At 45.1% G+C, this 26,199-nt stretch overlaps 1 protein-coding gene across 4 annotated transcripts; it reads left to right on the top strand.

The window, feature by feature from the left end:
• On the top strand, positions 1 to 25,675 carry WNT5A (Wnt family member 5A). Of its 4 annotated transcripts, none has more exons than XM_042453408.1 (5): positions 1 to 170; positions 6,722 to 6,852; positions 8,302 to 8,567; positions 13,106 to 13,398; positions 22,791 to 25,675. In XM_042453408.1, the coding sequence occupies exons 2-5, from the start codon at positions 6,770 to 6,772 to the stop codon at positions 23,247 to 23,249; spliced, it is 1,101 nt and encodes a 366-aa protein (XP_042309342.1). In that variant the 5' UTR covers positions 1 to 170; positions 6,722 to 6,769; the 3' UTR covers positions 23,250 to 25,675. The 4 variants fall into 4 exon arrangements, with proteins under 4 accessions (XP_042309342.1, XP_042309339.1, XP_042309341.1 ...); XM_042453405.1 differs by lacking the exon at positions 1 to 170 and adding an exon at positions 5,113 to 5,364; XM_042453407.1 differs by lacking the exon at positions 1 to 170 and adding an exon at positions 5,349 to 5,368.
• The last annotated feature ends 524 nt before the right edge of the window (positions 25,676 to 26,199 follow it).

Below are 26,199 nucleotides of genomic sequence, written 5' to 3' on the forward strand. Positions count from 1 at the left end.
TGTTGTTGTTCTTGTTGTTCTTATTGTCGGCGTGGTCCTCCTCTTCTTCCCCTCTTCCCGCCACTGGTCCCTCCTCCGCTGGCCACCTTGGCGCTTGGATTACTCGGCCGCCGAAGCCCCCGACGAGAGAGAGGCGCCCGCGGAGGAGAGCCTTCCCGGCCACGAGGGAGGTGAGTCCCCGAAGGGTCCCGGTGGGAGGGAGGGGTGTGTGGTGTGTGTGTAAGGAGAAGGCGTGGGGGAGGGGTGTGTGCCTATGACCTGGGAAGGGGAGGGGGAGTGTGGGGGGATGCTTGGGCCTGGCTCTTTCGGGGCCCGGGAGACTTCGGGGGGCTTGGGAGGCGGGCCCGAGGGGCTCTCTCTCGGGGCCGGAGAGCCTTGTTGGCTTCGCATCCTCCGTTGTCTGCTCGATTCCTTACAGTCGCCAAAAGGGTCAGCGAGAGTTCAGTTTCGCCTGGAAGGGAAAGCCTTCTTTTTTGGGTGGTGTGTGTGTGTGTGTGTGTGTGACTGTGTCTGTGTTTTTGGGTCGGAAACCCGGGAGACTTGTGTAAAAAACATAGATTTAATTTGGGACTAAATCAGGGCAGGGGGGATTAAAAGGGGACCCCTTTTCCTCTGCTTCCCTCGCAAAAAGCAAAGGCCATAAAAGAAAACCAGCCGAAGACGAGTCGGCCTTTCTTCTTTATAAACAGCCCTTCTCTCCTCCTTCCAAGGAACCCCCCAAAGGCACCCCCACAACCGAGGCGATTTGGGGGATGCCAGGAATAGCTTGGGCTCTTGTTCTCGGTCTCCCTCAAACCAAATGCCTCAATAGCCTTTCCAGACCCCCTCTTATCTCCAACCCTCCCCAGACTATTATTATTATTATTATTATTATTATTATTATTATTATTATTATTATTATTATTATTTTATTAAACAACCAAGCCCGGAGAGCAAGAGGCTTGCTCCGGATCACGCGCAAAAAACTTTTCTTTTCCCGTTTTTAGCCGCGCGGCTCTTTTTCGTTTGCAGGCTTCTGTCGGGAAGCGGAGTTGTACCTTTTTGGGGGCCAGGCTTTTTGGCCAGGTTTAAAATGGTTCCTTTCACCCCCGATTTGAGGTCTTTGGGACATTAGTATTTGCAAAAGAAAAGAACTAGGACTCGATCTCTAGGATTGGGGGAGCCTTTCCTTCCCGCTTTGGGTCTCCAGTGCCCTGTCGGCTGGATCGGATCATCTCAATAAAGGGTGTTTTTTTAAGGCCCCGAAGGCAGGGATTTTGGGGGGACCGGGGACGAAGAATCCCGTCGCTAGGAAGGAGTCTTTTCTCGGGCCCTTTTGGCGGCGGAGGCTGCCCCCCGTTGGGCGGGGGGGGGGGAAGGCCCCCCCCCCCCCCAAGAGGGCCGCCAGGTTTCTTTCTAGCCGAAAGGGAGGGATTTGGAGTTTTACAAGGGAAAAAAGAAAGAAAGAAAGACCCTCGGGGTGGTCGCTCCCGGGCTGACCAGGCGTCCTCCTTTTTCAGGACGCGTCCTCCATTTCAAGCTTCCATCCAGGAGGAATTCCACAATTGTCCTCTATTTCCAGCATCACTAAGAAGCAGCGTTTTGAGCTTTTCCAGGAGGACATGACCTCCGTTTCACCCTTCTGTCCAGGAGGAATTTCAACATGTCCTCCGTTTTGAGGGCGACCCAGAGCTCCTCCTTTTCCAGGACGATTTTCTGTCCAGGAGGATATCCAAAATGACCTCCCTTTGAAGCATGCCTAAGAAGCATGGGTTTATATTTCTAAGAGTGTTTTGAGTGTTTATTTGATCGTTCCCTCCATTTTGCTGAAAGGTCCTCCATTTTGGCGGTGCCTCGTCCTCCTTTGCTGTTAGGACACCTGGTCACACTGGAGGCTCCCTACTTGCACCCTCCCTTGCCATTTCCCCCCAGAGAGGTGACTTGCTTTACATACTCAGAGTGTGTAGGGAGATCTTGTAGCACCTTTGAGACTAACGGAAAGAAAGGAGTTGGCAACCTGAGCTTTAGACAAAGTCTACTTAGATGCATTTGGTGGAAGTAGACTTCAGTCTAGGAAAGCTCATGCTGCCAATTTCTTTCTTTCCCGTTAGTCTCTGAGGTGCTACAAGATCTCTGTCTACATACTGATTGTACAGACAGTGGGAGAGGAGAGTATGCGGAGAGCTCTTGTAGCACCTTTGAGACTCACTGAAAGAAAGAAGTTGGCAGCATGAGCTTTCCTAGACTTCGGTCTAAAATTCATCAGATCCTTTTGGTGGGAAAAAAAAGCATCAGAAGAAGTAGAGTGAAGTCTAGGAAAGCTCACGCTGCCAACGTCTTTCTTTCAGTGAGTCTCAAAGGTGCTACAAGATCTCTCCGCATACCCATAGAAAGAGAGATAGTAAGGTTTCTGTTTTCGGAAGATGGTTCCTCTCCTCTCCTAGATCATGCCCTGGTCGCCTTGTGTTTGGCTCCTGTGCTCTGAAGAGTCTCCAGTGGGAGGAAGATCCACCTGGGAATGCCAAAGTCAGGTCCCCGAGGATGTTATGTGTTGTGATGACAACCGACAAGCTGGAGAGGCTCCCCTGTTGTGGCCAGTGCTCTAGCAGATTTCCCCTCGAGAGCTAACCTCCTTGACCTGTTACCTCCCTTCAGTCCCATGGCTTGGCATAGGAGAGTTCCCCAACACATACACACAACCATGCAAACACGCGAACCTGCGCTTCAGACACACGGCCAGACACAAAACATGCCAGAACCGAAAGCAGAAAAAGCAATACAACTGAGGAGGGTTTCGTGCCAAAGGCTTCAGCCAGAGGGGGTTTGTCGTTGCCCTCCTCTGAGGCTGAGAGAGTGTGACTTTGCCCACAGGGGTGGCTTTCCAGGGCAGAGCTCTCTGGCCTCCTCTCACCGGCTCAGTGCTTGCTTAAGCCTCTGGGTCCTTGCCCTGGGCAAGGAGGAGGTGGCCTCTCTTGAAAGCCAGTTCGGGGCGCCCCACTTGGCTTCTCTTCCTTGACGCTTGTTGTGTGCCTTCACGTCGTTTCGGACTCAGGCGACCCTCTCCTGGGCTTTTCTTGGCAGGTTTTCTCAGAGGGGGATTTGCCATGGCCGTCCTTGGAGATGAGCCGAGAGAGTGGCATTGGGGGAGTGGGTTTCCGACCCTGGCCTCCGCAGTCCTAGCCCAAGGCTCCTACCCCCCCCCCCCCCGGCTCCCTCTTCCTTTGCTCACCATCCTCTGACCCCTGAGAGGGTCGCCATCAGTCACAGCAACAGCCCGGTGGGGTAGGCCTGTGCCTCCCGAGAGGTTGAGGCTGAGAGGGGAAGGGGCCCCAGGGGACGCCCTGCCACCCCTCCCCCCCGAAGCCCTTCACTTGGCCCGGGTCCTCCGCTTCCCACCTTCCCCCTCGCCTCCCCCGGTTCGGCAGCCCTGACTTGCTGGGCTCTCCTTCTTCTCCTTCCTCCTCCTTTCCTCCTTCTCCTCTTCTTCATCACCTTTCTTTTCCTCTTTCTCCTCCTCTTCTCTTTGTCTTCTTCTTCTTCCTCCTCCTCTCTTCTTCTCATTCTTTTTCTTCTTTCTCCTCCTTCTCCTCTCCTCTTTCTTCTCTTTCCTTCCTTCCTCCCCTCCCGAGAGAGTGTGTATGTAGTAGAGCGGGGAGGGCTTTCTTTTCCTCCATTCCCCGGAGGGGCTTCCGACTGCCGGGGATCTGAAGCGGGCGCCGTCGGCGGGCCCTGGGGCCTCTCTCCCGGCTCCCTCCCTCCTGGGCTGCCTCGGGGACGGGGGTGAAAGGGGCCCTGATCTCCCCCCCTCCGCCTTTACCTGCGCTTAGTGGATGGAGAGGGTTTGGAAAAGAAAGGGATCCTTGAGGTGAGAGCCGTGTGTGCGTTGTGTTGGGGGCCTCCAAGTGGCTTTATCGGGCGGTTTTCTTGGCAAGGTTTGAAGGGGCTTTGCCATCGCCGCCTTCTTCAGAGGCCGAGAGAGTGTGACTGGCCCAAAGTCAGCCCGGGGGGGGGGGAGGGTTCATGGCCGAGTAGGGATTTGAAGCCTGGTCTCCAGAGCCATCGTTCGGCGACGCCAGGCTGGCTCTGCGGGGGCCTCTCCTGACCGCCCCCAAATCCAGGCCCGTCGGAAGAGGCCTTCGGTTTCCCCGCCTGGGGCTCTCCTTGGTCCAGGGTCTCTTTCCCGACTCACACTCTCTCAGCCTCCTCTGGGGAAGGCCCTGGCAAACCCCCTCTGAACACGTCCAGCCAGGAGAGGGCCGCCTTGAAGGCACACAACGACGACGACGAGGACTTTCCCTGGGCCCCTTTCTTCTCTTCCCTGGCCTCCGGCTCTTACTCCCGAGGGCGCTGCCCCCTTTTAGCCCCGGGGGTCGGTTCCCACGGAGGGAAGCCAAATCCTGCGGGAAGGCGGCTTCGGCCCCTGGCAGGGCGGCGGCGGGAGGCAATTCATTCCCGTGGCACAAGGCAGCCCTGAGTCGGACGACCGGGGTAGGGCTGGGGCAGGGGACCCGGCGTCCTCCTTTCCCAGGCCAACCTTCTGCCCAGGAGGAACCTCGCCATGCTCTTCGCTTTGAGCAGGACCCAGCAGCTGGCCTTGACGTTCTTAGGAGCCTTTCCCGCTTTTCTGTTGCCGTGTCCCCCTTTCCCCTCCAATGTCCCACCTCCTTAGTGGCGCCTCGTCCTTCCTTTTCCAGGACATGCCCTCCATTTCCACCTTCTGCCCAGGAGCGGTTCCAAAACGCGGTTCAGTGGGAGCAAGGCTGAGAAGCAGGAGTGTTTGGGGCATTTATGTAGGCGCCTCTTCCATGTTTCTCGAGTGTCCTCCATTTCCCAAAGCCTTGTCCTCCTTTGCGGTCAGGACAGCCTGGTCACCCCGGGACCGGCTCCTCCTCAGATGAATGAAACCGGAGCCCGGGCGGGGAATCGAGGCCAACCTGGGGCTCAGGAATGGCCCGCGGCCTCCGGTTTCCTTGCTTTGCCTCCTGAGGCCCTGGAGGCCGCCGTCGTTTGCTGACCGCGTTACAACGGATTCGGTCCAGTTTAAACCTTGCAAAAGAGCCCAGGAGGGAAGAAAAGCCCACCGTTCCTGCTCTCTGCGCAGGAGAGACTGTAGCTCCTCTCCCCCGAATTTGGCCGGGGTTTCCGTCTGGCGGGAGGGCCTTTCCCCAAGCCGGGGGTCTGCGCTTAGCCAGGGCCTGGAAGAAGAAGAGCGCAGCCCCTCCGACAGCCGCCGGGCTAAGGGGAGTCGGCACCGTCGGGAAAGCCACTTTCTAACCCATGAAGCCCCTTCAGCTACTTTCTAACCCATTGGAACCGACGAGGACCTTCGGCCATCGAGGCATTTCATCCCAAGTAGCCTCGCTCGGGGAAAGCCGCCCAGGTTTTGTGGGTATTTTTTTTTGGGGGGGGGGGAGGCAGGAACAGAGAGAGACTGAGACGGACTGGAGCTCAACTTGGGGGGCCCTCGGGTCTTCCTCCCCCGTCGCCCCCACGACCCTCGAGGGTCTTACACTGGAGAGATCTTGTAGCCCCTTTGCGACTCACTGAAACCAATTGGCATCATGAGCTTTGCTAGACTTCAGTCTACTTCCTGAGATGCTCTGCTACAAAAGCTCCTGCTGCCACCTTCTTTCTTGGAGCTACAAGGTCTCTCTGCGGACTGGTTCTACAGACTACACGGCTGCCTCTTTGAATGGTCTGTTCAGGAGCCCCGCCGGGAAGTGAGTGAAGGTGGAGGCGGCCCGGTTGGGTCTCCTGAACGGATCCTATACCAAGCCGTCGAGGGCCCTGCTGGCGGCGGGGGAAAGAAGAGCCCGAGGTCTGGGGCTAGCCAAGCCAGGCGAAAGGCGAGGGCATGGCTGCTGTATTGCTTCGCTATCGATTCCTCCCCCTTTCTTTTTTAGACCCCCCTTTGCCACCCCCCCCCCCTGCCCCCCCCCCCGGGAATGGGCTCCATCCTCTTCCCCGGCCCCGGTTGGACGGCGACGGGAGTCGGGAGGCGGAAAGGCGAGCCCCTGCTTCCTCCTGCCTTGGCTTTTCCTTGTGGCCCCTTCCTCTCCGTCCCCTCGGGTCTCCCGGGGCTTTCCGCGCAGAGGGAGGCTCTGCTGGGGAGGCGGCCCGGTCCTTCTCTCAGCTCCCCCCCCCCGAAAGTCCTAAAGCGCCGCTTCTTCGACGGCTGGAAACCCAAGAGCCCCCCGCCCTTTCCCTGCCCCCCCCCAAGGTCTGCGCTTGCTCCCAGCCCCGAGGGCAGGATGTGTGTGGATGCGGATGTGGGGGACCTTCCCAGGAGGGGTCGTGGTCGCCGGGGCTCAGCGGGAGGGAGAGAGGCGGAGATAGAGGGGGAAGCAAGGAATGCCTGTAATTCAGAGCCCAGCATCCCCCCCCCCGCGGCGGGTCCTTTCCCTCTGCGGCTCCCTCCCTCCCTCCGACATCCCCCCCACAGTCGCCCCCCCCCGGATCCCACGCCTGGCTTGGAGGCTCCGCGGGCTGCGCCTCTCGTCGGGAAGCGGGGAAGGTAGTGGGGCGCTTGCCGTCTTGAGGGAGGAAGAGGAAGGCCCCCGAGCGGGAGGGGTCCCTGGGTGCCCCTCGGCCCCCCTCCGTCTTCCCCCGGCAGCCCTCGGGGAGGGAGGGGAAGGCTCCGGGGGTGGCGGGGCTGAAGGGCCAGGGCTGGGAGATCGCGGGATGGGCCCAAGCCCAAGTCATCCCCTCTCTCTTCTCCTTCTGCTTCCCTCCTCGCCTCCAGAAGTCCCTGGCAGCCCCGGTCCGAGGGGGAGCTTGCTCGACGGGAGCCATGCCTTCTCCCAAGGCCCTCTTCTTGGCCCTGGCCATCTTCGCCTCCCTCATCCAAGTGGTCATAGAAGCCAGCTCCTGGTGGTAAGTTGACTCCTACGACTCTCTTTTGTCCTCCTCCTTCGCTCTCCTTCTGTTGGTTTAAAGTTTAAAAAAGACCTGGTCCTCTTCATCGTCACCCTAAAAAACAACAGAAACACCAACCCAGATGCCATTTCCACTTAAGGCCAAGGAGGCCCATACTTTGAAAGACCTCAGCCCTCCCTAGCCACAGATTCTTGATCCACGGATGAAAATATTCCAAAATTATATTAAAGCCTCTTCTGTTTGTGTTTCAGTTTTCAACACTGAAAATATCCCAAAAAGGAACAGACGGCAAATAGTAAACCCTGGTTTTGCCATTTCATATAAATGACACTGTTTTACTACAGCATCCATGGCTTTTGGTATCCATGGGGGGGGGGGGGTGTCCAGCCACCAAACCCCAGCAGATAGCAAAGGCTCCTTGCCCCAGTAAACCCACATTGGACCCATTTTTCCCCCTCTTCCTTTGGGTGGGGGTAAGGCAGGGATCTTGGTAACTACTGTTCCTTTATGTAGTCCTTTAAATAATGCTAGTTTGGGATAAAGCAGTAGTACTATTGGGACAAAATAAAACATGAGCTGATACTGGGGAATGTCCAGCTCATGTTTTAAACAGGTGTAACACTTCCAAGGGACAGGCTTAGACTTTTTTCCTTTTGTAAGAATCAGATCCAGGAGGTTATGCAGTTTTTAAGCCCACTTGGGAGCAAGCCTCTCTAAACACAGCAGGATTTACTTTCGAGCAGCGGTTCTAAATTAGCAAATTTAAACAGTAACAATAGCAACCACCCTAAGGCACATAGGTTGGTCGTAGTATTTATTATCTGAATTCATTTGGGCATGAATCTCGGTTGTGAAGTTAAAGTTTATATCTTTTTCTCTTTATTGAATACGAGAGATTCAGTGCAGTCACACCAAACATGCATCATCCTCATTGAGAGTTTTAGTTATATCCTGCATTTTTCCCATATTGGAACTCAGAATGTTTGGCATAATTCTTCAGTTGTTGATTCTTATTGTCTTTTAAGAACTATGAAGTATATTAGACAAGAAAATGCCTTCTGCTTGCATTTCAGTTTTAAAAACTGGGGGCTCATCTTGGGGTCCTCACACCCCACTAGGTTTTTTAAAATATCTTCAGGGAGAGTATGAAACTTGAAGCCAGGGAGAGATGGGTAAACATCATTTAGATAGCTGTATGGCTTGATGTGTCTGTCTTGAGCGTAACTTCATGCATGTGGTTTTTGTTAGCTTTTCAACCCTTGAAGAGAAAATGGAAGATTTCTTCTCCTTTGGATTTTGCCCAGTCTTTCCCAGTATATCACTGGAATTTAGTCTCAAGTAAATTTGTTCTGGGACTGAATTCCACGCTGGCAAAACTGAATCAGCATGTGCGTCCGAATGCTGTTTTTGAGCCTGTCCCCTGTTAAAGTTTCTCTCTTTCCCTAGGTCTCTGGGCATGAACCACATGAATCCTATGAACCCCGTTCAGATGCCTGAGGTGTACATCATTGGAGCCCAGCCGCTGTGTAGCCAGTTAGCAGGCCTCTCACAAGGACAAAAGAAACTCTGCCACTTATATCAGGACCACATGCAGTACATTGGCGAGGGAGCAAAGACGGGGATAAAGGAATGCCAATATCAGTTTCGCCATAGAAGATGGAATTGTAGCACCGTGGATAATAACTCTGTTTTTGGCAGAGTCATGCAGATAGGTAGGAAGTGCCTTGGAGTGCATGTGTGGTACTTACATCATGTTGTGTGCCATGAAAACGTGCCAGGTTTTTTTATAGGCCATTGAAGCCTGTCAAGAAGGGGGAAACTAATGCTTTTTCCCAGAGTTGGTTCCTTCTCTGGAAGCAGCACATGTGAGACTGCTGGGATGTGCAAATGGAAGAGCAGCATTCTTGCACTGTCCCAGCGTGGCTTGACATAACTCAGTACCTAAATTGGGATTGAAAGTGGAAATAAAGAGTGATGTTAGGCCAAGGGAAGGACCTTTTCTTCAGGTTAACCAGCCATCATGATTTTTCCATGCAGCCCATTCTTCCTTGCAGTCCAAACTTTTCTATATTAACCCAGAAGTAAGCCAGTGCAGCCTGCTCTCTAGTAAATATGTTGAGGATTGCAGCCTAGGTCTCTGTGAAAAGGAAAACAAAACAAAACATAATTTGTATAAAAGGAGATTTAAATTTAGAAGCAAAATGTATTGGCAGACAGTATACTTTCAGTGAGAATGCACGTAGATGTTGCGTGCATTTAAATAATTGTTGTTAATTAAAAATGCTTCCTTGTAGCAATCTACCAGCTCCTGTGTGCTGAGACTGTATTTTCTGTCAGTGTACTTTCGGCACTTTCCTTTTTCTGGAGAGCTCACATCAGCACAAATACTGCCCCTGGTTAAATTTTAAAAGGGCTGATTCCTGAAATCCCCTGAGTGCAGGATTGGGCCCAAAGGCATTGTCACTGTAATGATTGATGGATTGTACCCCCATTATAATTAGGACATCTGCACATCTACATCTGTACCTCTTTTCCCCCACCATATAACTCATACCTTAAACATAGTAGCATTTCTAAATGCTGAGACCTAAATCTAATTTTAAATCCCTCTTTTGAAACAAGATAGGAAAGGATCGGACTGACTTTTTAAATTAGATTAAAGGTAACTTCATTTATGAATTAGAAAGCTTCTGCACTGCTTGAAGGGATGCTGTTAAGCCATATTTACCCTAAAAGTTAATTTTATGTAAAAATAAGCTTTACAAAAATCTCAGATTAAACATTTTCCATGACTTTTTAAAAAATGCACTAAGTGGAAACATTTGTTTTTTTTCCCGCCTTTGGAATATATCAGCATTCTCTTACATTCTGAAAAGCAAACAAAACCAGACAAACAGAGCAAGAGGTTCTCTGATGTCTAAGTTGTCGTGGTCTCTTCATGCACAATTTGGAACATACATGGATCCTCATTGGTTTCAGGCCTACCCATAATACCCCTGTATTTATTCTTCCCTCCTCCCTTAACACCCCTGAATTTTCTTGATTTGATTTAAGCTGGGTAAGTGGCCACTTAGATCAACTGAAAATAGAAGTGAGTATAATATGTGTATCCAGCTCTTAAAGATCCTGAAAAGAGTATTCATTGAGAACAAGTGTGTGCTGTCATTTCATGGTTGGGTCCAGCTTCTTTGAATAACCTGCGTGCTTCATTGCTGTTTCTCTTGAATGAGGGAGAAATTCTTGGCTTCATGTGCCAGTTTGCTTAAACACTGTCTAGGCTCGCAGTGCTATAAATCCATTGGCAGTACAGTTACTATAGAAAGTGAAGACAGCTGGACCTTGCCATTAGACTCATATGTTTAAGGGCAAGGATGTGCAGCTCTTCAGATTTATTGGACTGCAGTTCCCAGCATTCCTCCCCATTGACTATGTGGGCTAGGACTGATGGGAGTTACGTGCAACAACATCTGGAGGACGTCATGATTCCCTCCCATGCTCCAGGAATACTGGGCTGATTTAACATGGAAAAATTATAACTTGATAAATAATGATGATGATAATTATAATAATTTTTTTACCTGCCTCTTGAGGTGGGTAACAACAAATCAACAATCAACACCAGTTAAAACCCATTAATTAAAACATGCAATATTTTAAAAGGACAAATAAAACATGCACATTTTAAGACAGCTCACTCTTATATTTCAGCATTTAAATTCACAATTTAAAAATCATCTGGATAAGCATGCCAGAAGAGACTGGTCTTCAGTACTGTTTTAAATTTGGACAGTGTATTGAGCTGTCAAATTTCTCCTGGCAGGTCATTCCACAGTCTAGGGGCAGCTGAAGAAAAAGTCCTCTGGCTGACAGTTGCCAACCTAGTCCTGGCTGACTGGAGTAAATGTCTATATGTTTGAATGTAGCACACTAAATATAATATTTCTGACCATTGCTGTCCAAAATTAAGTAGCTGTAGAATTAAGTTAGTCTGGATAGTTCTAAATGGTCCTCTTCATGGCTGAAATGGCAATTAAGGTATCACTGGGGTAACGAACCATAATCTGTATACGGTATAAATGCTGGCATCAAGTTCTGTGAACGGTAAATCTAATATTCCACAATATTGCTGACTGAAATGATTAAACATGCTCCTTCTTGAGTTTGAATGATCCTGGAAAGTTAATTGCATAATGTTAAAGAAGTGTGTGTGTGTCCTCCCTCTACCCAGAGTGGAAATAAAATAGCAAATTTCAACCCAATGACTCACTAAGTGACCAATGACTGCTGCTTTTATAAAAAAAAAATCTGTGTCCATCACTGGATTTGCTGGGAAAAATTCTACTGTTCTTAGCTATAATCATGGAATTTCTGCTTCAAGTTGGGAAATCTCTTCAAAGTAAATATTAACAGTGTATCTTATCATATGTTTGAATACCAATGCAAGGCTAGCATCCTGTATATCGTTGAGCCACTTAAATCCTGCGTAAATCAGTGGCACTTAAAAAGCTGATCTATGTTCAGGATTATTGCTTCACTTCCCTTTTGAGAATTGCAAACAAATCCTTTAAGTTTTCCCCTCAGAATCACTCTTTTTAATGGAAACGAGCCATGTTGAAAATACAAAGCAACAGGATGCTCTCCAGATATATTAACCATGCTGTCTGGGGACAATGGTTGTCATAGTCCAATACATCTGAATAGTCTCGCCATTCAGGCTTTTATGTAAGGCTGATGTAGAGGAATCCTATTTGCATCTAGAATAGGAAGACAATTTGCTAAAGAAACTTTTGCTGGCAGTGAGACTTCTAATAATGTAAAGGTTGACAAGACACTCCTTAAATGTTTGAGGAGTCTTTACCCACTGCCTGAAAAATGCGTTTCAGGCTAAACAACCTGTTTTCCCTTCCTCTGCAAATAAATGTCTTCCATCTGTTGTTTTTCTTAGAAACAGGTCTATCTTTGTGCTTTTGATTCCAACTACACTGGAAAGGAATATTTAAAAATATGTTTTTGGAGATGAATGTATATGTGGCATTTTCCTAAATGATACTAAGACATATAGGATAGTAATCTATGTGGAAAAGTGGATTACAGAGTCAAAGCTCTTATGGGTTTCACTGTGAATTATACCTGAATAAGAATTACAGGGTTCTTCCAGGGTTTCACTGTTCAGTGTTAAAGTTAATTCTGCTTTTGTGACAGGACCAAGAACTGTTTTGTCACAGACAGAAAGCACAGCTTTATGAATATTTATTTGGAAGTAAGTGGTGCATTCTGTGAAAATCAGGGGAAAGCATTGTTTGTGATCAGATCTTTTTTGCCAGTGGAAGGCATATTCAGGATTACCTGTGGGCTATATGAAATTTGGGTCTTGGATAAACAGCTCTTCTTTGACAGAAAAAAGCTCTAAGTTTTTTTTAGAAGTCCTGTCTTTTTGAAACTTTAAAAGACCATGGGTTTAGAAACTTAAAATTAGTATTAATTTCATTCATTAGTTTGTTTTTGAATACCTGCTGTGCGAAGATGTGGACCACATAGAACTACAGAGCTTCCTTGCTGTCCTGGGACAACTTCCTTTGCTACTGTTTTAGATGACTACAAGGGCTGAATGATTTGGCTAAAATCTGGAGGGAACTGGGATGGATGGCTTGTGGATTTTGTTACGCTTCAAAGCAGTGGAACTTGTGTAGCTGAATTAGTTGGGGGCAAATTGGATCCAGGGAATGGATGAAATAAAGTGTTTCCCTTCAGGGTATTCAGTAACAGGCCCACTTGAGCTGCCGCACGGCCTCTTACCATAAAAGTTCCGCTAAAAAATCTCTTTCAAGCCTTAGAAATATGGTAAGTTATGTAGAATACGTTTCTAAAGTAGGCTTCAGTTATTTTTTTGCATCAACGTGTGGAACTGATATCCAGGCTGGAAGGCATCTCTCCTAAAAGCCATTCTTATGAGATTAATTAGCTTACTAGAGATGTCAAGATGGTGAATTTCTTCTTAAGTAGCTCTTTTCAAAAGAGGGAGTTTGGTGCTTTCCCCCCAAATCTGAGTTTTATCTAATACCAACAAACTTGGTGAAATGTTGTACTGAAGTTTACATCTTTCAGTTTACTTTTTAAAAAGTCAATTAATCACATTGGGGGGAAATCTCATCATTTAAAGGAAATTTATCTTAGTCTATAAGGAATAATAAATATATGTACCCGACCATTACACTGAACTTCCCTCTCTCTTCAATATTCTTTCTTGCAGGCAGCCGGGAGACTGCCTTCACTTACGCAGTCAGTGCCGCTGGGGTTGTTAATGCTATGAGCCGTGCCTGCCGAGAGGGGGAGCTTTCTTCCTGTGGTTGCAGCCGGGCTGCCAGACCAAAAGATCTGCCTCGGGACTGGCTATGGGGTGGCTGCGGGGACAACATTGATTATGGATACCGCTTTGCCAAGGAGTTTGTGGATGCTCGTGAACGAGAGAGAATATACCAGAAAGGGTCTTATGAGAGTGCCAGGATCTTAATGAATCTCCATAACAATGAAGCAGGGAGGAGAGTAAGTATCCCCAGAAAGTTTTATTTTTCTACTGCCTCTTATTTCAGACAAGCCATCTTTGCTGCTGTATTGTTTCCAGGCTCCATTTCACCCCACTAACATTTATTCTCAAACCTGGGTATAATTGTCTTTTGTACGATCAGTTTTCTTCTAAATTAGCTTTCTTGTAAGAGTTGGAACTGTCATGTGTGAGAGAGTAAGAAAGAGAGAGAAAGACAACAAGAACAGAGCAATACTTCTGTTTAGATAATGAAGGGGAAAATGTTCAGTTTGGAATAAAGAAGAGAAAGAGTAGAAGAAAAAGCTCACCAATACTTGATAGTCCATTGCTTTGATTTCTTTCCTCCACATGGGGCTGAATGTATACTCCCCCACTCCCTGGTTGTTCTAGTAGAATTGTGCAAGTTACAGTGAATTTTCTGCAGAATAGAATTTTATGAGTTTATATTTCCAACCAATCCAGTTTTCTTTGGAAAGGATGGAAGAATTGCTGTGTTTGATGGAGCAAAATGTTCTTTTGTGGGGGGTGATTTTTGCTCTTCCTTGTAAGGCTGTGAAAAAAAACACCACCCACCCCTTCTGATATTATTAGAAAACATGCTCTTCTGTGGTGGAGGTTGGTTTTTATGGCTTTTTTAATCTTCAAAATCTTTTAAACGAAGGAGTGTAAACTTCATTTTATTGCTCTGAAGTAGAAGCAGCCAAAGTCATTATTTTCCTAGAATTGACGGTGCCAGGAGTAGTCGACTAGAGAATTTACACTTGTGTTTCAAGGTGAATTAAGATGAAGGATAATTGAAAATTAATAGCATTTAAATGTGAGAAGAAGGCATTTGAAGGCACTGGGAAGGCCAATTTCCTGCAAGACAAAAGAAAAATGACTTTTCACAGTTGCCTACCTTGGCTTTGAGTGGCTCCCCCATCACCCCCTTTGAGCTGCCTTCCTACAGTGGTATTTGGCAGAGTTTGGACTTTTCCCCCTCCCTCAAACTCCCTTTCTTTCTCTTTCTTTCACACACTTTCACACACACTTTTTAATGCTGGGTGGAAGTGGCATTGAGCATCCACCTAATGTGTCAGACCCCAGGATTTTTGGGGCTGTGTCAACACTGACTCATGTCTATTTATATAGGGTAAATTATCAAGTTCTCGTTGCCAAGGCTCTACAAAGAGGATATTGCGGTGTTGGGCTGTCCCCCACCCAGAGGTGTTTTGGGGTTTTCTCTTTTGGATGGAGTCACTCAGCCATGCATGGTGTGGGAGGGAGCTGCTTGAACTAAGAGTGGAAAATCTGTATTAGGAGCAGCATATATTTCCAGTAGGATGGAGAAGGCAAAAGAGGGAGTGAAAGGGAGGAAAAATCTGATACAAGTCTAGTATTGCCAAGTTAGTCAACTAATAGGTCAACTGTTATTGATTATTTAAGCTTATTTAAAAAAAACAACAGTTGTTGTGTGCCTTCGAGAGGTTTGCTTCGCAGAATTTATTCAGAGGGGGGTTTGTTCTAGCTTTCCTCTGAGGCTGAGAGAGTGTGATTTGGCCGAGGTCACCCAGTATGTTTCCATGGCCAACTGGGAATCTGAACCTTGATTTCCCAGTGTCCTAGTCCAGCATCCAAACCATTAAAGTCAGTTTGTACAGATCTATAAGTCACATTCTCTCCTCTGAACAAATTTTGCCAAGAAAACCCTGTGATAGGTTTCTTGTAGGGTCTCTGTAAATCAGAAATGACTTGAAGGCACACAACAACAACAACAACAACAACAACAACAACAACAACAACAAGTTTTATAAGGATGAGAGTCAGGGGATTTCATTTGGGCTCAGCTGTTTCTAGTTTCTTTCTTTTCCTGTTTCCTCTATAATGCTCCTGTTCTGTTGTCCCCAGCTCCTCCTTAACGGGGAGAATTGACAGGAAGGAAATCTCCCAAGTTTCCCTTAAAACCACTGTTCTGCCTAATCCCACAAGCTAGGTGGGCTCAAACACTGGGTGCTTTCTGGCTTGAATGACTTTAAACTAGGCTTCTGATTCTGGTTACTGAACAGAACTGGTCTGGACTCTGGCCACCCACCATGGCATGGGAGATTGGGAGGAGGAGATAACTAGCTGTGAGCTGGGAAGGCAGGGCAGGCGGTGGGAAGGGAAATGCAGTAGCCGCCAGTGTTCAAATGCATGGTTCCTGACTGAATTATATCCCCAAAAGCTGCAATAACTTCTGCTTGCAAGGCAGCTATCCCTTCAGTATCTTTCCATTTGAATGGTGTTGGCTCTGTCTCTTCCACTGTTACCTTCCAGTGCTGAAAGGTAAATGTGGAAAGAACCTTAAGTTTCATCACAGTTAGCAAAATGATCTTACCAGTTTGGATGTAAATGGCATTTGCATTAACAAAAGTGCCTTGTTTGGACTGCAGAGCCAAAAAGGGTTGTCACAAAACAGGAAGTTGAAGACGGTGTTAGATGGTAAGAGTTAATTGTGATTTTTCATAAAATAGGAAGTAGAAGATGGCAATGGCTGCATATGGTGCTAAACGATATCATTTATTTTATTTAAAGCATTTGTATACTGTAACTGTTCCCAGTGTGGTTCTCACCATTGACAGCACAACTGAAATTAAAGAAATAATAAAATACAAAAATCAAATTTCTAGTTCTAACTAGAGTAGGCTCCATTCAATCAATTGGTGCATGGTGAGTCAACACGTAATGTAAATCCCACTAATTCAGTGGGCCTTTTCTAGCTGGGATTAAAACTTGGAATTTTTTAAAGGCCAGTATCAATTGAAATGATAGAATCATAGAGTTGGAAGAGACCGCACGGGCCATCCCCCTACCATGCAGGAAATCCAAATCAAAGCATCCCCAACAGATGGCCATCTAGCCTCTGCTTAAAGACCTCCAAGGAAGGAGACTCCACTACACTCTGAGGAAGTTTGTTCCACTGTCGAACAGCCCTTACTGTCAGGAAGTTCTTCCTAATGTTGAGGTGGAATCTCTTTTCCTGTACCTTGCATCAATTGTTCCGGGTCCTGTTCTCTGGAGCAGCAGAAAACAAGCTTGCTCCCTCCTCAATATAATAATAATAATTAATAATTTGTTTTATTTATATACCGCTATTCCAAAGATCATAGCGGTGAACAGCAAGTAAGCTAATTAGCAAGTAAGCTAATTTGCCCCCAACAGTCTGGGTACTCATTTTAGCCACCTCGGAAGGATGCAAGCCTGAGTCAAGCTTGGGCCCTTTTGCTGGTCTTGAACTCGCAACCTTGTGGTCTTGAGTGAATGGCTGCAGTACAGGCATTTACCCACTGCGCCACCAGGGCTCCTGTCAAATATTTAAACAGGGCTATCATATCACCTCTTAACCTTCTCTTCTCCAGGCTAAACATCCCCAGCTCCCTGAGTCGTTCCTCATAGGGCAAGGTTTCCAGACCTTTCACCATTTTAGTCGCCCTCCTCTGGACATGCTCCAGTTTCTCAATGTCCTTTTTGAATTGTGGTGCCCAGAACTGGACACAATATTCCAGGTGGGGCCTGACCAGAGCAGAATACAGTGGCACTATTACTTCCCTTGATCTAGACATTATACTTTTATTGATGCAGCCTAAAATTGCATTGGCCTTTTTAGCTGCCACATCACACTGTTCACTCATGTTCAACTTGTGGTCTACTTGGACTCCCAGATCCCTTTCATATGTACTTTCATTCAGCAATGTGTCTCCCATCCTATATCTGTGCATTTCATTTTTCTGCCCTAAGTGCAGTACCTTACATTTCTCTGTGTTGAATTTCATTTTGTTAGCTTTGGCCCAGCTTTCTAGTCTATTCAGATCATTTTGAATGTTGATCCTGTCCTCTGGAGTATTAGCTATTCCTCCTAATTTGGTGTCATCTGCAAATTTGATAAGTATGCTCCCAATTCTGTCATCCAGGTCATTGATAAAGATGCTGAATAGCACTGGGCCCAGGACAGAGCCCTGTGGGACCCCACTGGTCACTTCTCTCCAGGATGAAAAGGAGCCATTGTTGAGCACCCTTTGGGTTCGGCCGGTCAACCAATTACAGATCCATTTAACAGTTCCTTTGTCTAGCCCACATTTTACAAGCTTGTTTGCAAGAATATCATGGGAAACCTTGTCCAAGGCCTTACTGAAATCAAGATATACGATATCCACAGCATTCCCTTCATCTAAACTTGTGTCTCTGAAACCCGTGTTGACTTTTTGTGATTATGGTATTGCATTCTGATGTTCACAGACTCTCTGTTTAATGATCTGCTCCAGAATCTTTCCTGGTATTGATGTCAAACTAACTGGACGATAATTGTTGGGATCCTCTTTCTTCCCCTTTTTGAAGATGGGGACAACATTTGCCCTCCTCCAGTCTGCTGGGATTTCTCCTGTTTTCCAGGAGTTTTCAAATATGATTGCCAATGGCTCCGATATTACATTTGCCAGTTCTTTTAGTACCCTTGGATGTAGTTCATCTGGTCCTGGAGACTTAAATTCGTTTAGATTAGCAAGGTATTCTTCTACTATCTCTTTACTTATTCTGTGCTGAAATTCCCCTATTCTGTCCTCTGCTCCATTATCCTCAGGTTGAGCACCCTTTGCCTTTTCTGAGAAGAGTGAAACAAAGAAGGTATTGAGTAATTCTGCCTTTTCTCTGTCCTCTGTTAGCATTTTGCCATCTTCTCCACGCAGTGGCCCTACCGTTTCCTTCTTCTTCCTTTTGCTGCGGACATATCCAAAAAATTCCTTTTTGTTGTTCTTAACCTCTCTAGCAAGCCTGAGTTCATTCTGCCTTTTCTGACTTTACCCCTACACGTGCCTGCTATTTCTTTGAATTCCTTTTTTGTGATTTTCCCCTTTTTCCATTTCTTATACATGTTCCGTTTCAAACTCAGCTCAGTTGAAAGTTCCTTAGTCATCTATCCTGGTTTCTTGTGACACCTCCCATTTTTCTTTCTCACCGGAACTGTTTGAAATTGTGCCTTCAGTATCTGACTTTTGACAAACTCCCATCCAGCCTGAACTCCCTTCCCTTTTAGTATTACTGACCACGGGATCACCCTCAATACTTCTCTAAGTTTACTGAAATCCGATCTCCTGAAGTCTAGAATGCGTGTTTGACTATGCCTGGGTTCTCTTTCCATTGTATAACAAACTCCAGGAGAACATGGTCACTTCCATCTAATGATCCCACCACTTGCATCCCATTAACCAAGTCATCTTTGTTGGTTAGGATCAGATCCAAAATAGCTGACCCCCTTGTTGCCTCTTCCACCTTTTAGACCATGAAATAGTCTTACAGGCAAGTGAGGAATTTGCTAGACCTTGAGGATTTGGCTTAGTTTGACTTCCAGCAAATATCAGGGTAGTTGAAGTCACCCATCACTACTACATCTCTCTTTTCTGACTGTGTGGTCATCTGTTCTAGAAAGATATCATCCAATTCCTCAGTCTGACTTGGGGGTCTGTCGTAGACTCCCACCGTAACATCCTTGTTTCCTTCCCCTTTGATTCTTATCCAGATGCTCTCCACCTGGCTTCCATGACTGATGTCCTGGATCTCTTCACTGGTGTAAATATCTCTGACATATAGTGCTATTCCTCCTCCTTTCCTGTTTGGCCTATTTCTCTTAAAAAGGTTATACCCCTCTATTTCCACATTCCAATCATGAAACTCATCCCACCAGGTTTCAGTGATGCCTATTATATCATATTTGCTTTGCTGTACTAGGAGTTCAAGTTCATCTTGCTTTTTTCCCATGCTCTGTGCATTAGTGTAGAGGCATCGCAGACCACGAGTCCCATTTACTTTTTGCTTGTGCAAGTTTATTTGCCTCCCACTGTTGGATCCTTGCACTTTTTTTCTTGTTTCCTCTATGTCTGTTTGACTATTTTCTCCAGCCCTTTCGCCTTCCTTAATATTGTCTCCCTTCCCCACGGAACTCAGTTTAAAGCCCTCCTGATCAAGTTCTTGAGACTGTTGGCAAAAACATTTCTTTCAACTGGCGTGAGATGCAACCCGTCCGTTGCAAGAAGTCCCTCCTCATGGAACCGCAGCCCATGATCAAAGAATCCAAATCGTTCTCGGCGGCACCATCTGTGAAGCCAGTTGTTCACATCTGCTATTTTCTTCTCCCTTCCTGGACCTTGCCCTTCGACTGGCAGAACAGACGAGATGACAACCTGTACATCCATTCCTTTCAGCTTCCTACCAAGCGCCTCATAATCCCATAGTGCAGTCTAAAGTTGCAATCAGCATTTACAAAAATAAGGGAAAAAATAATTCAATGTCATGTAGTCAGGGATTTCAAAATAATGGGAAAGTAGCACAGAAACAACACTATAATTAATAGGTTTTCATTTCTCACCAAAAAGGGAGGAGGTACTCTGTAGTTTGTCAAAATGGCTGATGAGGGGAAAGGAACTAGGCCAGATAAGGGGCAACCACTTAAATGACCTAAACTAGTCCCAGATGTAGTTATCTAGGCTTATATATAGTGTGTTAGAAGGGAGAGGCCTCGGCTTTAACTGTCATGGCTTAGTTCTATGGACTTCAGGGATGTGTAGTTTTGTGTGCTATTTAGCCTTTGCCATCTGACAAGTTTGGTGTCACAACAAATTCTAAGGATTCTGTAGGATGAAGCCATGACAGTTACAGTGCTGTCAAACTACATTAATTCTGCAGAGTAGATACAGCTTTGGAGAAATAATGGCGCGGCACAGACCGCCATAAAGTGGTGTACTCATGCTGATACTAGGGTTAGGGAGTGCGCACCATCTGCACGCTCCCTAACCCTAGTATGGAACCACGGCGGCATCATGGCAGCCTCCCATCTACACGGGGGCCGCCATGATGCCAGCACCACCACTGAGCACCCACACGTGGCACAGGGGAAGTGGCATCATTTTGTTGCGGCCCCTTTCGCCCATGGCTGTGCCTGTTGGGGTGTCCTGGGGCATGAAGCCCCAAAGACACCGCTTTTCGGGGCCACGGAGAAGCGGCATTTTGCTACTTCTCCATGGTCTTGAAAAGTGCTGGATTGGGGCCTCTGGGCTGCTGGTGAGGCCGCCTTGATCCCAATCTGGTGAGAAACGGGGCGGTCTGTACCGCACCAATATTACATAGAATTGAGACTGAAAGCTCCTCATAATAAGCACAGCACTTTGGGGTCTTTTGGGCTTAGGAGTTCCTGTACTTACCTGGGATTTTCTTACTCATAAGGACTTTTTGTCATTTGTTTTAACAGCTCAAGTGTGTGTGTGAATGTGGACCAGAGATGTTTCCAGATGATACTTTTATTGTGAAATTGTCCAGTCTCATTTCATTAGGTGTGGGAGGAATCCAGACGTCACTGTTTTTCTATCTCATCTTCCTTTTTTTCCTGTCCTCAAAAAGTGAGAGAGGACAAGATGTCTTTAATCAATGTCTATTGTTCTTATTGTTCAAAAGAAAAGAAAAGAAAAGAAAGCAAAGATATCTAGATAACAAATATTTCCCACCACATATATTCCATTCATTATTCCATTCATCATTACTTTAGACACTTTTGTTCTTATCTTCCCACTCTATACATTCAAATTCCCACTTCATTCTCTTTTCTTTATTTTCCTTATACAAGACTGAATTTATCTACTTCATATGATTCTTTGTCTCTTCTTTTTATTTACATCTTTCATTGCTGTTCTACTCAATGTCTTTTTCATTGGCAACAGTAGGAGTCTGGAAGCCTCTTTGATAATAGCCACATGTGTGTGCATGAAACTTCAGAACAGGGTTGATTTTCTCATTGCTGTATTAGAACATTTCATGAATCATGAAGGTCTATGAATTTGAAACTAGTTTCAGATTGCAGCTTACTATTTTGATTGATCAGACATTCCCCCCTATTTTTGGCCATAGGTCTGGTCTGAACACTTGGTATCCTTAACTGACTGTAAGGACTCTAGCATTCCCTGCCTTGCCCTTCTATTTTTACTCCTGAGGCAGAAACTCCAATATGTCCCAATCCTCTCTTCTGCCAAAGAATACAAGACAACTATATTAAATTTAGACTTATTTGTATCTGCCCTTTCTCCAAACAGCCTGGCTTAACCACTTTATTCATACAGATACCAACCCAACCAACCAATGAGACATACCAATAGCATACTAATGAGCCACTGTATACATGTAGTATTCCTTTTAGTGATTTATTTATAGTGACCTTGGTGTGGTGGCAATATCATAAGAACATTAGGAAGTTTGCAGAAATAAACGCAAGTCTGAAGTCGAAGGCTTTCATGGCCGGAATCCATAGTTTTTTGTGGGTTTTTCAGGCTATGTGGCCATGTTCTATAAGAGTTTATTCCTGATGTTTCGCCAGCATCTGTGGCTGGCATCTTCAGAAAATGCTAACCTGGAAGAGAGTGGGTATATATCACCAATTAGCAGACACTAATCCTCTTTTGCATATCCTCCTACGCTGAGGCCCTGCCATCAGCAACAGAACAATACACAGATTAACATGGGAATCACTCCTCCTCACCCAGGGTAACACAGTATATATACACCCACTCTCTTCCAGGTCAGCATTCTCTGAAGATGCCAGCCACAGATGCTGGCGAAAAGTCAGGAATAAACTCTTCTAGAACATGGCACATAGCCCGAAAAACCCACAAAAAACTAAACACAAGTCTGTTTCAATTCAGACTTGACAGTTACACTTTTTATTTTTTTCTGGTCATTTCCAGCCAACGTTTCAATATTATTTGCATATGTAACAGGTCATTTTAGTAACTATTTTCTCTGCTGGACAGAGAGACATAACCCAAATGAACTTGTTCTGTTTTTTGGATATTTCCTCTTGGAAATATAAATATTTTAATTAATTATTTTTTTTCCATCTGGGGTTTTGTTGTTGTTTACTGGGCTCATTTAATGATCCTTCTAATAGAAACAGTTATATAAGAATGATGATTAAATGAGTCCAGTAAACAACAAAAATTAAAATCAAAACCCAGATGAACAAAATTTTATTCATTCATTAAAATATTTATACCTTGCCCTACAACAAGATATTGCAGGGTGGCAAAATTCATTAGTAAGTTGACCCCTCATTGTATAAGATCACTTTTCAAAAACAAAAATAACGAAGGCACACCAAGTAACTTTTTTTCACTCATACCTCACAACAAAACATGTTGCCATATGTCAATAAGAACTTCAAAGCATAGGTGCGTGGTGCAAGAGTAACAGGGCTGAGCTCATTAGAAAGATTCTATCAATTGAATTGTTTTTCTGTTGGGAAGTTGGCCATGCTGAAGTGTGTCCACATGTGTGTGTTAGGCAGAAGTAATGTTTGCAACAGTTGTGCTTAACTTCTCCCTCTTTCTGATTCCTGCAGACAGTGTATAGTTTGGCGGATGTGGCCTGTAAATGTCATGGTGTGTCTGGATCCTGCAGTTTGAAGACTTGTTGGCTACAGCTGGCTGACTTTCGCAAGGTTGGAGATGCACTGAAGGAGAAATATGACAGTGCAGCAGCTATGAAAATCAATCTCCGGGGCAAATTGGTGCAAGTGAACAGCCGCTTCAATGCACCAACAATCCATGACCTGGTGTACATTGACCCCAGCCCTGACTACTGTGTGCGCAATGAGAGCACTGGTTCCTTGGGCACGCAGGGCCGGCTGTGCAACAAGACTTCAGAAGGCATGGATGGCTGCGAACTCATGTGTTGCGGCCGGGGCTATGACCAATTCAAGACGGTGCAGACGGAGCGCTGCCACTGCAAATTCCATTGGTGCTGCTACGTGAAATGCAAGAAGTGCACAGAGATTGTGGACCAGTTTGTCTGCAAATAGGTGGAAATGGGTGGGAGGAGCTGTTCTGATCTACCAGCAGGGGGATGGGGGTGGGACTGCCCCAAGAGGATCTCCACTCTTATTTATAGAGCCCAATGGGTTGCTTTTCCTGTTTATATATATATTAAAAAATTGTGCAAAGAGAAGTGATGGGAATCCTTGCTGCATCCAGTTCAGACTGTGCATAGTTTTATATATATATTTTTTTCTATAATGGGGGAAAACATGAGATAATATTTATTTTACACAATTGGAAATAAGACTTTAAAACAAAAAGACAGAGTAGCCTGAAGGAGGAAGTTCACCCTATTTCCATTTAGTCTCATGAGACATAGTCAGTAGATGAGATATCCATGTGCCATGCTTTAGACCAGAACATGAACCAGGTGGACTTGGTGACATGTGTAATAAGTTGTTCTTAGCCCACATTTTCAAAAGGAAACAATCAGATACAACATTATTCTAGATGAACGAATCAGGGCTAAGCAAACTGTGGTTCTGGGGCCACATCATCCTGAAGGCTGTTTTTGCAACTCTAGACTCCTCCTAGACTTCTTGGATCATACTTTGTTTTCCCCAGAAAGCCTCCAGCAGTGGCAATTACCATTCCAACTGGGTGGCAGGACCTCCCTGCACTGTCCCAACAGCAAAAGCATACCTATTTTTCAGAACAAAAAGTGGTTTGGGGCCACTTCCAGGAAATATGGGGCATTTTTGGCATCCATCAGGCCCTGCCAGGATCCAAAGGGCAAAAAATCGCCAATCCTGGTCTAGAAAGTTTAGAATGAATCTTCCTGAATATCAGTTGCATGGCAACTTGTGAAAGCATGAGTGAAAGCACAAGATTCCCCAAAGCTGAAGCTGTGTTGCTTGGTTACATCTTAAAGGTCTATTAATCTAATGTGGCATTTTCCATTTATGCCTGAGATAACCTGAATATGCATTGTGGGGACGACACCAACAAAAAAAATGCCCTTTCAAGAATTTTAGAATGGGAAGGTGCAGTTTTCTCATAAGCACCACTCATACAATGCATTTACGGTGCCAGAAGAAAGAGGAAAACCTGTTAACTAATGGAGTTAGGACCAATTCTTCCTTCAAGCAATTTTGCAAAGCCAGGAGGAAGAATATCTGACTGCATAGCATAGATCAAAGCAGAATTTGGAACACAGCCATTTCATAAAATATGCATATGTCATTTTATGCACATTTACAAAACATTACTGCCTTACTTTGAATATGGAAGACGTATCCATGAAACTTCCTAAAGCACATGTGCTAGTTTTGTTGTGTATGCAGTCTGCAAAATCCTTTTTTAAAAAAAGAAAAGAAAGAATTAATCTGAACCAAATGAATTATTTGTCTTTAAAGTGCTATGGGAAGTTGGATCCCTTTCAAAAGTGGAAATTGATTAACACTGGAATTTGGGAAAATGTTGATACAGTATGATGCAGTAGTCTGATATTTTAATAACTGACTACTACGATTCAAAATGGAGTATGGTGCAGTACCCACTTTATCATCCTGTGTTTCTTTTTTTCTTTGTTTTAATGCACAATGCTTTAGAAATATATCACAGCTATGCACAAACTTGCTCAGACTATATTTGAGCAGTTTACATATATACAGGGGAACTATCATCTGCTGGTTTCTGGTATCTGAAACCTTCTTTTAAAAAATACATGATTTTTTTTTAAAATATAAAAGCTGTTTGAGTTATTGCTGGGAACAGTTCCTTTGTTTAGACTGTGCAGAGAATTATCCCTCCTCCACAAGTTTAAAATCAACATTCGCATAAATGTGTTAACATCAGTTTTGGGTTTTAGTTAGGTTGGATTCTTGCCTCTTTTTGTGGGGTTTCATTACACATTTGCATTGAAGGGTAAACCAGTCACAAATTCTTAAAATTGAAGGAAGCTCTTTCAGCTCAATTCAGTGAAAACATCTTCTGCATATCCTCTGCTGTTAATTATATTCTTGGGCTGTAGGTATGGAAAGCTTAATGGGAAAGTTAACAATTGCTTTTAGAATCTCTCCTCCTTTGAGGGCATTATTGCAGATAAAACAGATACAGATTACTTTCACAGACAGACCTGTTTTCACTTAAGAAGAGAATTCTCTTTTCATTGTCACAAACTCATGTTCATTGCTTCCAAGGCCTCATTCTAAATTGTTCCTGCCCAATAAATACAAGCCAATTAGAACACATGCCAGGCTTTTTCCTATTAGGATTAGTACACTCAACATTTTAAACTTCTCACAAAGCAATGAGCCATCTCATTAGTTCCATCTTGTTTATCAGCTTTTCCAATGATGAATGCTCTTAATTTATTGTGCAAGGAAATATTTACTTCCCTGGTTCCTCATGTTTGAAAACCAATGTCAACTTTGAAAATAATAAAAATAAAGCACTCATTCATTAAATATGTCACTTTTGGTTTTTATTATATATAAAAAACCATAATCCTTTAAAAATATGCTGAATTACTTACTCTTTACATTGGACTCCTGTCTGTGAGCAGAGAGGAGTGTAATGATCCTAACTATTAAAATGCTATTTAATGTACAATATTTCACTTGTGTCCTTCAGATATTATGTAAATCTACTATGTTCTCTTTGTTCTGTACATTTAATGTACATATTTTCATCATGTGTGATTTGTATATTTCACTGGGTTTCTTTTATATAAGAAAGGCATATGCCATAATGGAAGATAGACTATAAAAATAAAATGTTGGTTATATATTGGGAGGTGGTTTTAATTTTTTTAGAAGATATATTTTTTAAGAAGCAGTAAAGTAAGGCACACTCAGACTGTTTTTTACGTTTAAGATCAGTATATTAAAGCTTCATTGATAGAGCAACTTACAGCGAAGGGTGGAAGTTCAATGTAGGACACCGAGGCTGCTGCTAAATTTGATTGGAACTTTTATCTTTTAAGCACATTTT

Source organism: Sceloporus undulatus, chromosome 2 (assembly GCF_019175285.1).
Source record: "Sceloporus undulatus isolate JIND9_A2432 ecotype Alabama chromosome 2, SceUnd_v1.1, whole genome shotgun sequence".
Taxonomy (NCBI): Eukaryota; Metazoa; Chordata; class Lepidosauria; order Squamata; family Phrynosomatidae; genus Sceloporus; species Sceloporus undulatus.

Excerpts from the sequence above, each read along its gene's own strand:
- WNT5A (XM_042453405.1), top strand. The coding sequence starts at position 5,257 with ATGAAGCCCCTTCAGCTACTTTCTAACCCATTGGAACCGACGAGGACC. Across the intron at positions 6,853-8,301 it reads ATAGAAGCCAGCTCCTGGTG|GTCTCTGGGCATGAACCACA; the intron begins GTAAGTTGACTC and ends CTCTTTCCCTAG. Across the intron at positions 8,568-13,105 it reads TGGCAGAGTCATGCAGATAG|GCAGCCGGGAGACTGCCTTC; the intron begins GTAGGAAGTGCC and ends TCTTTCTTGCAG.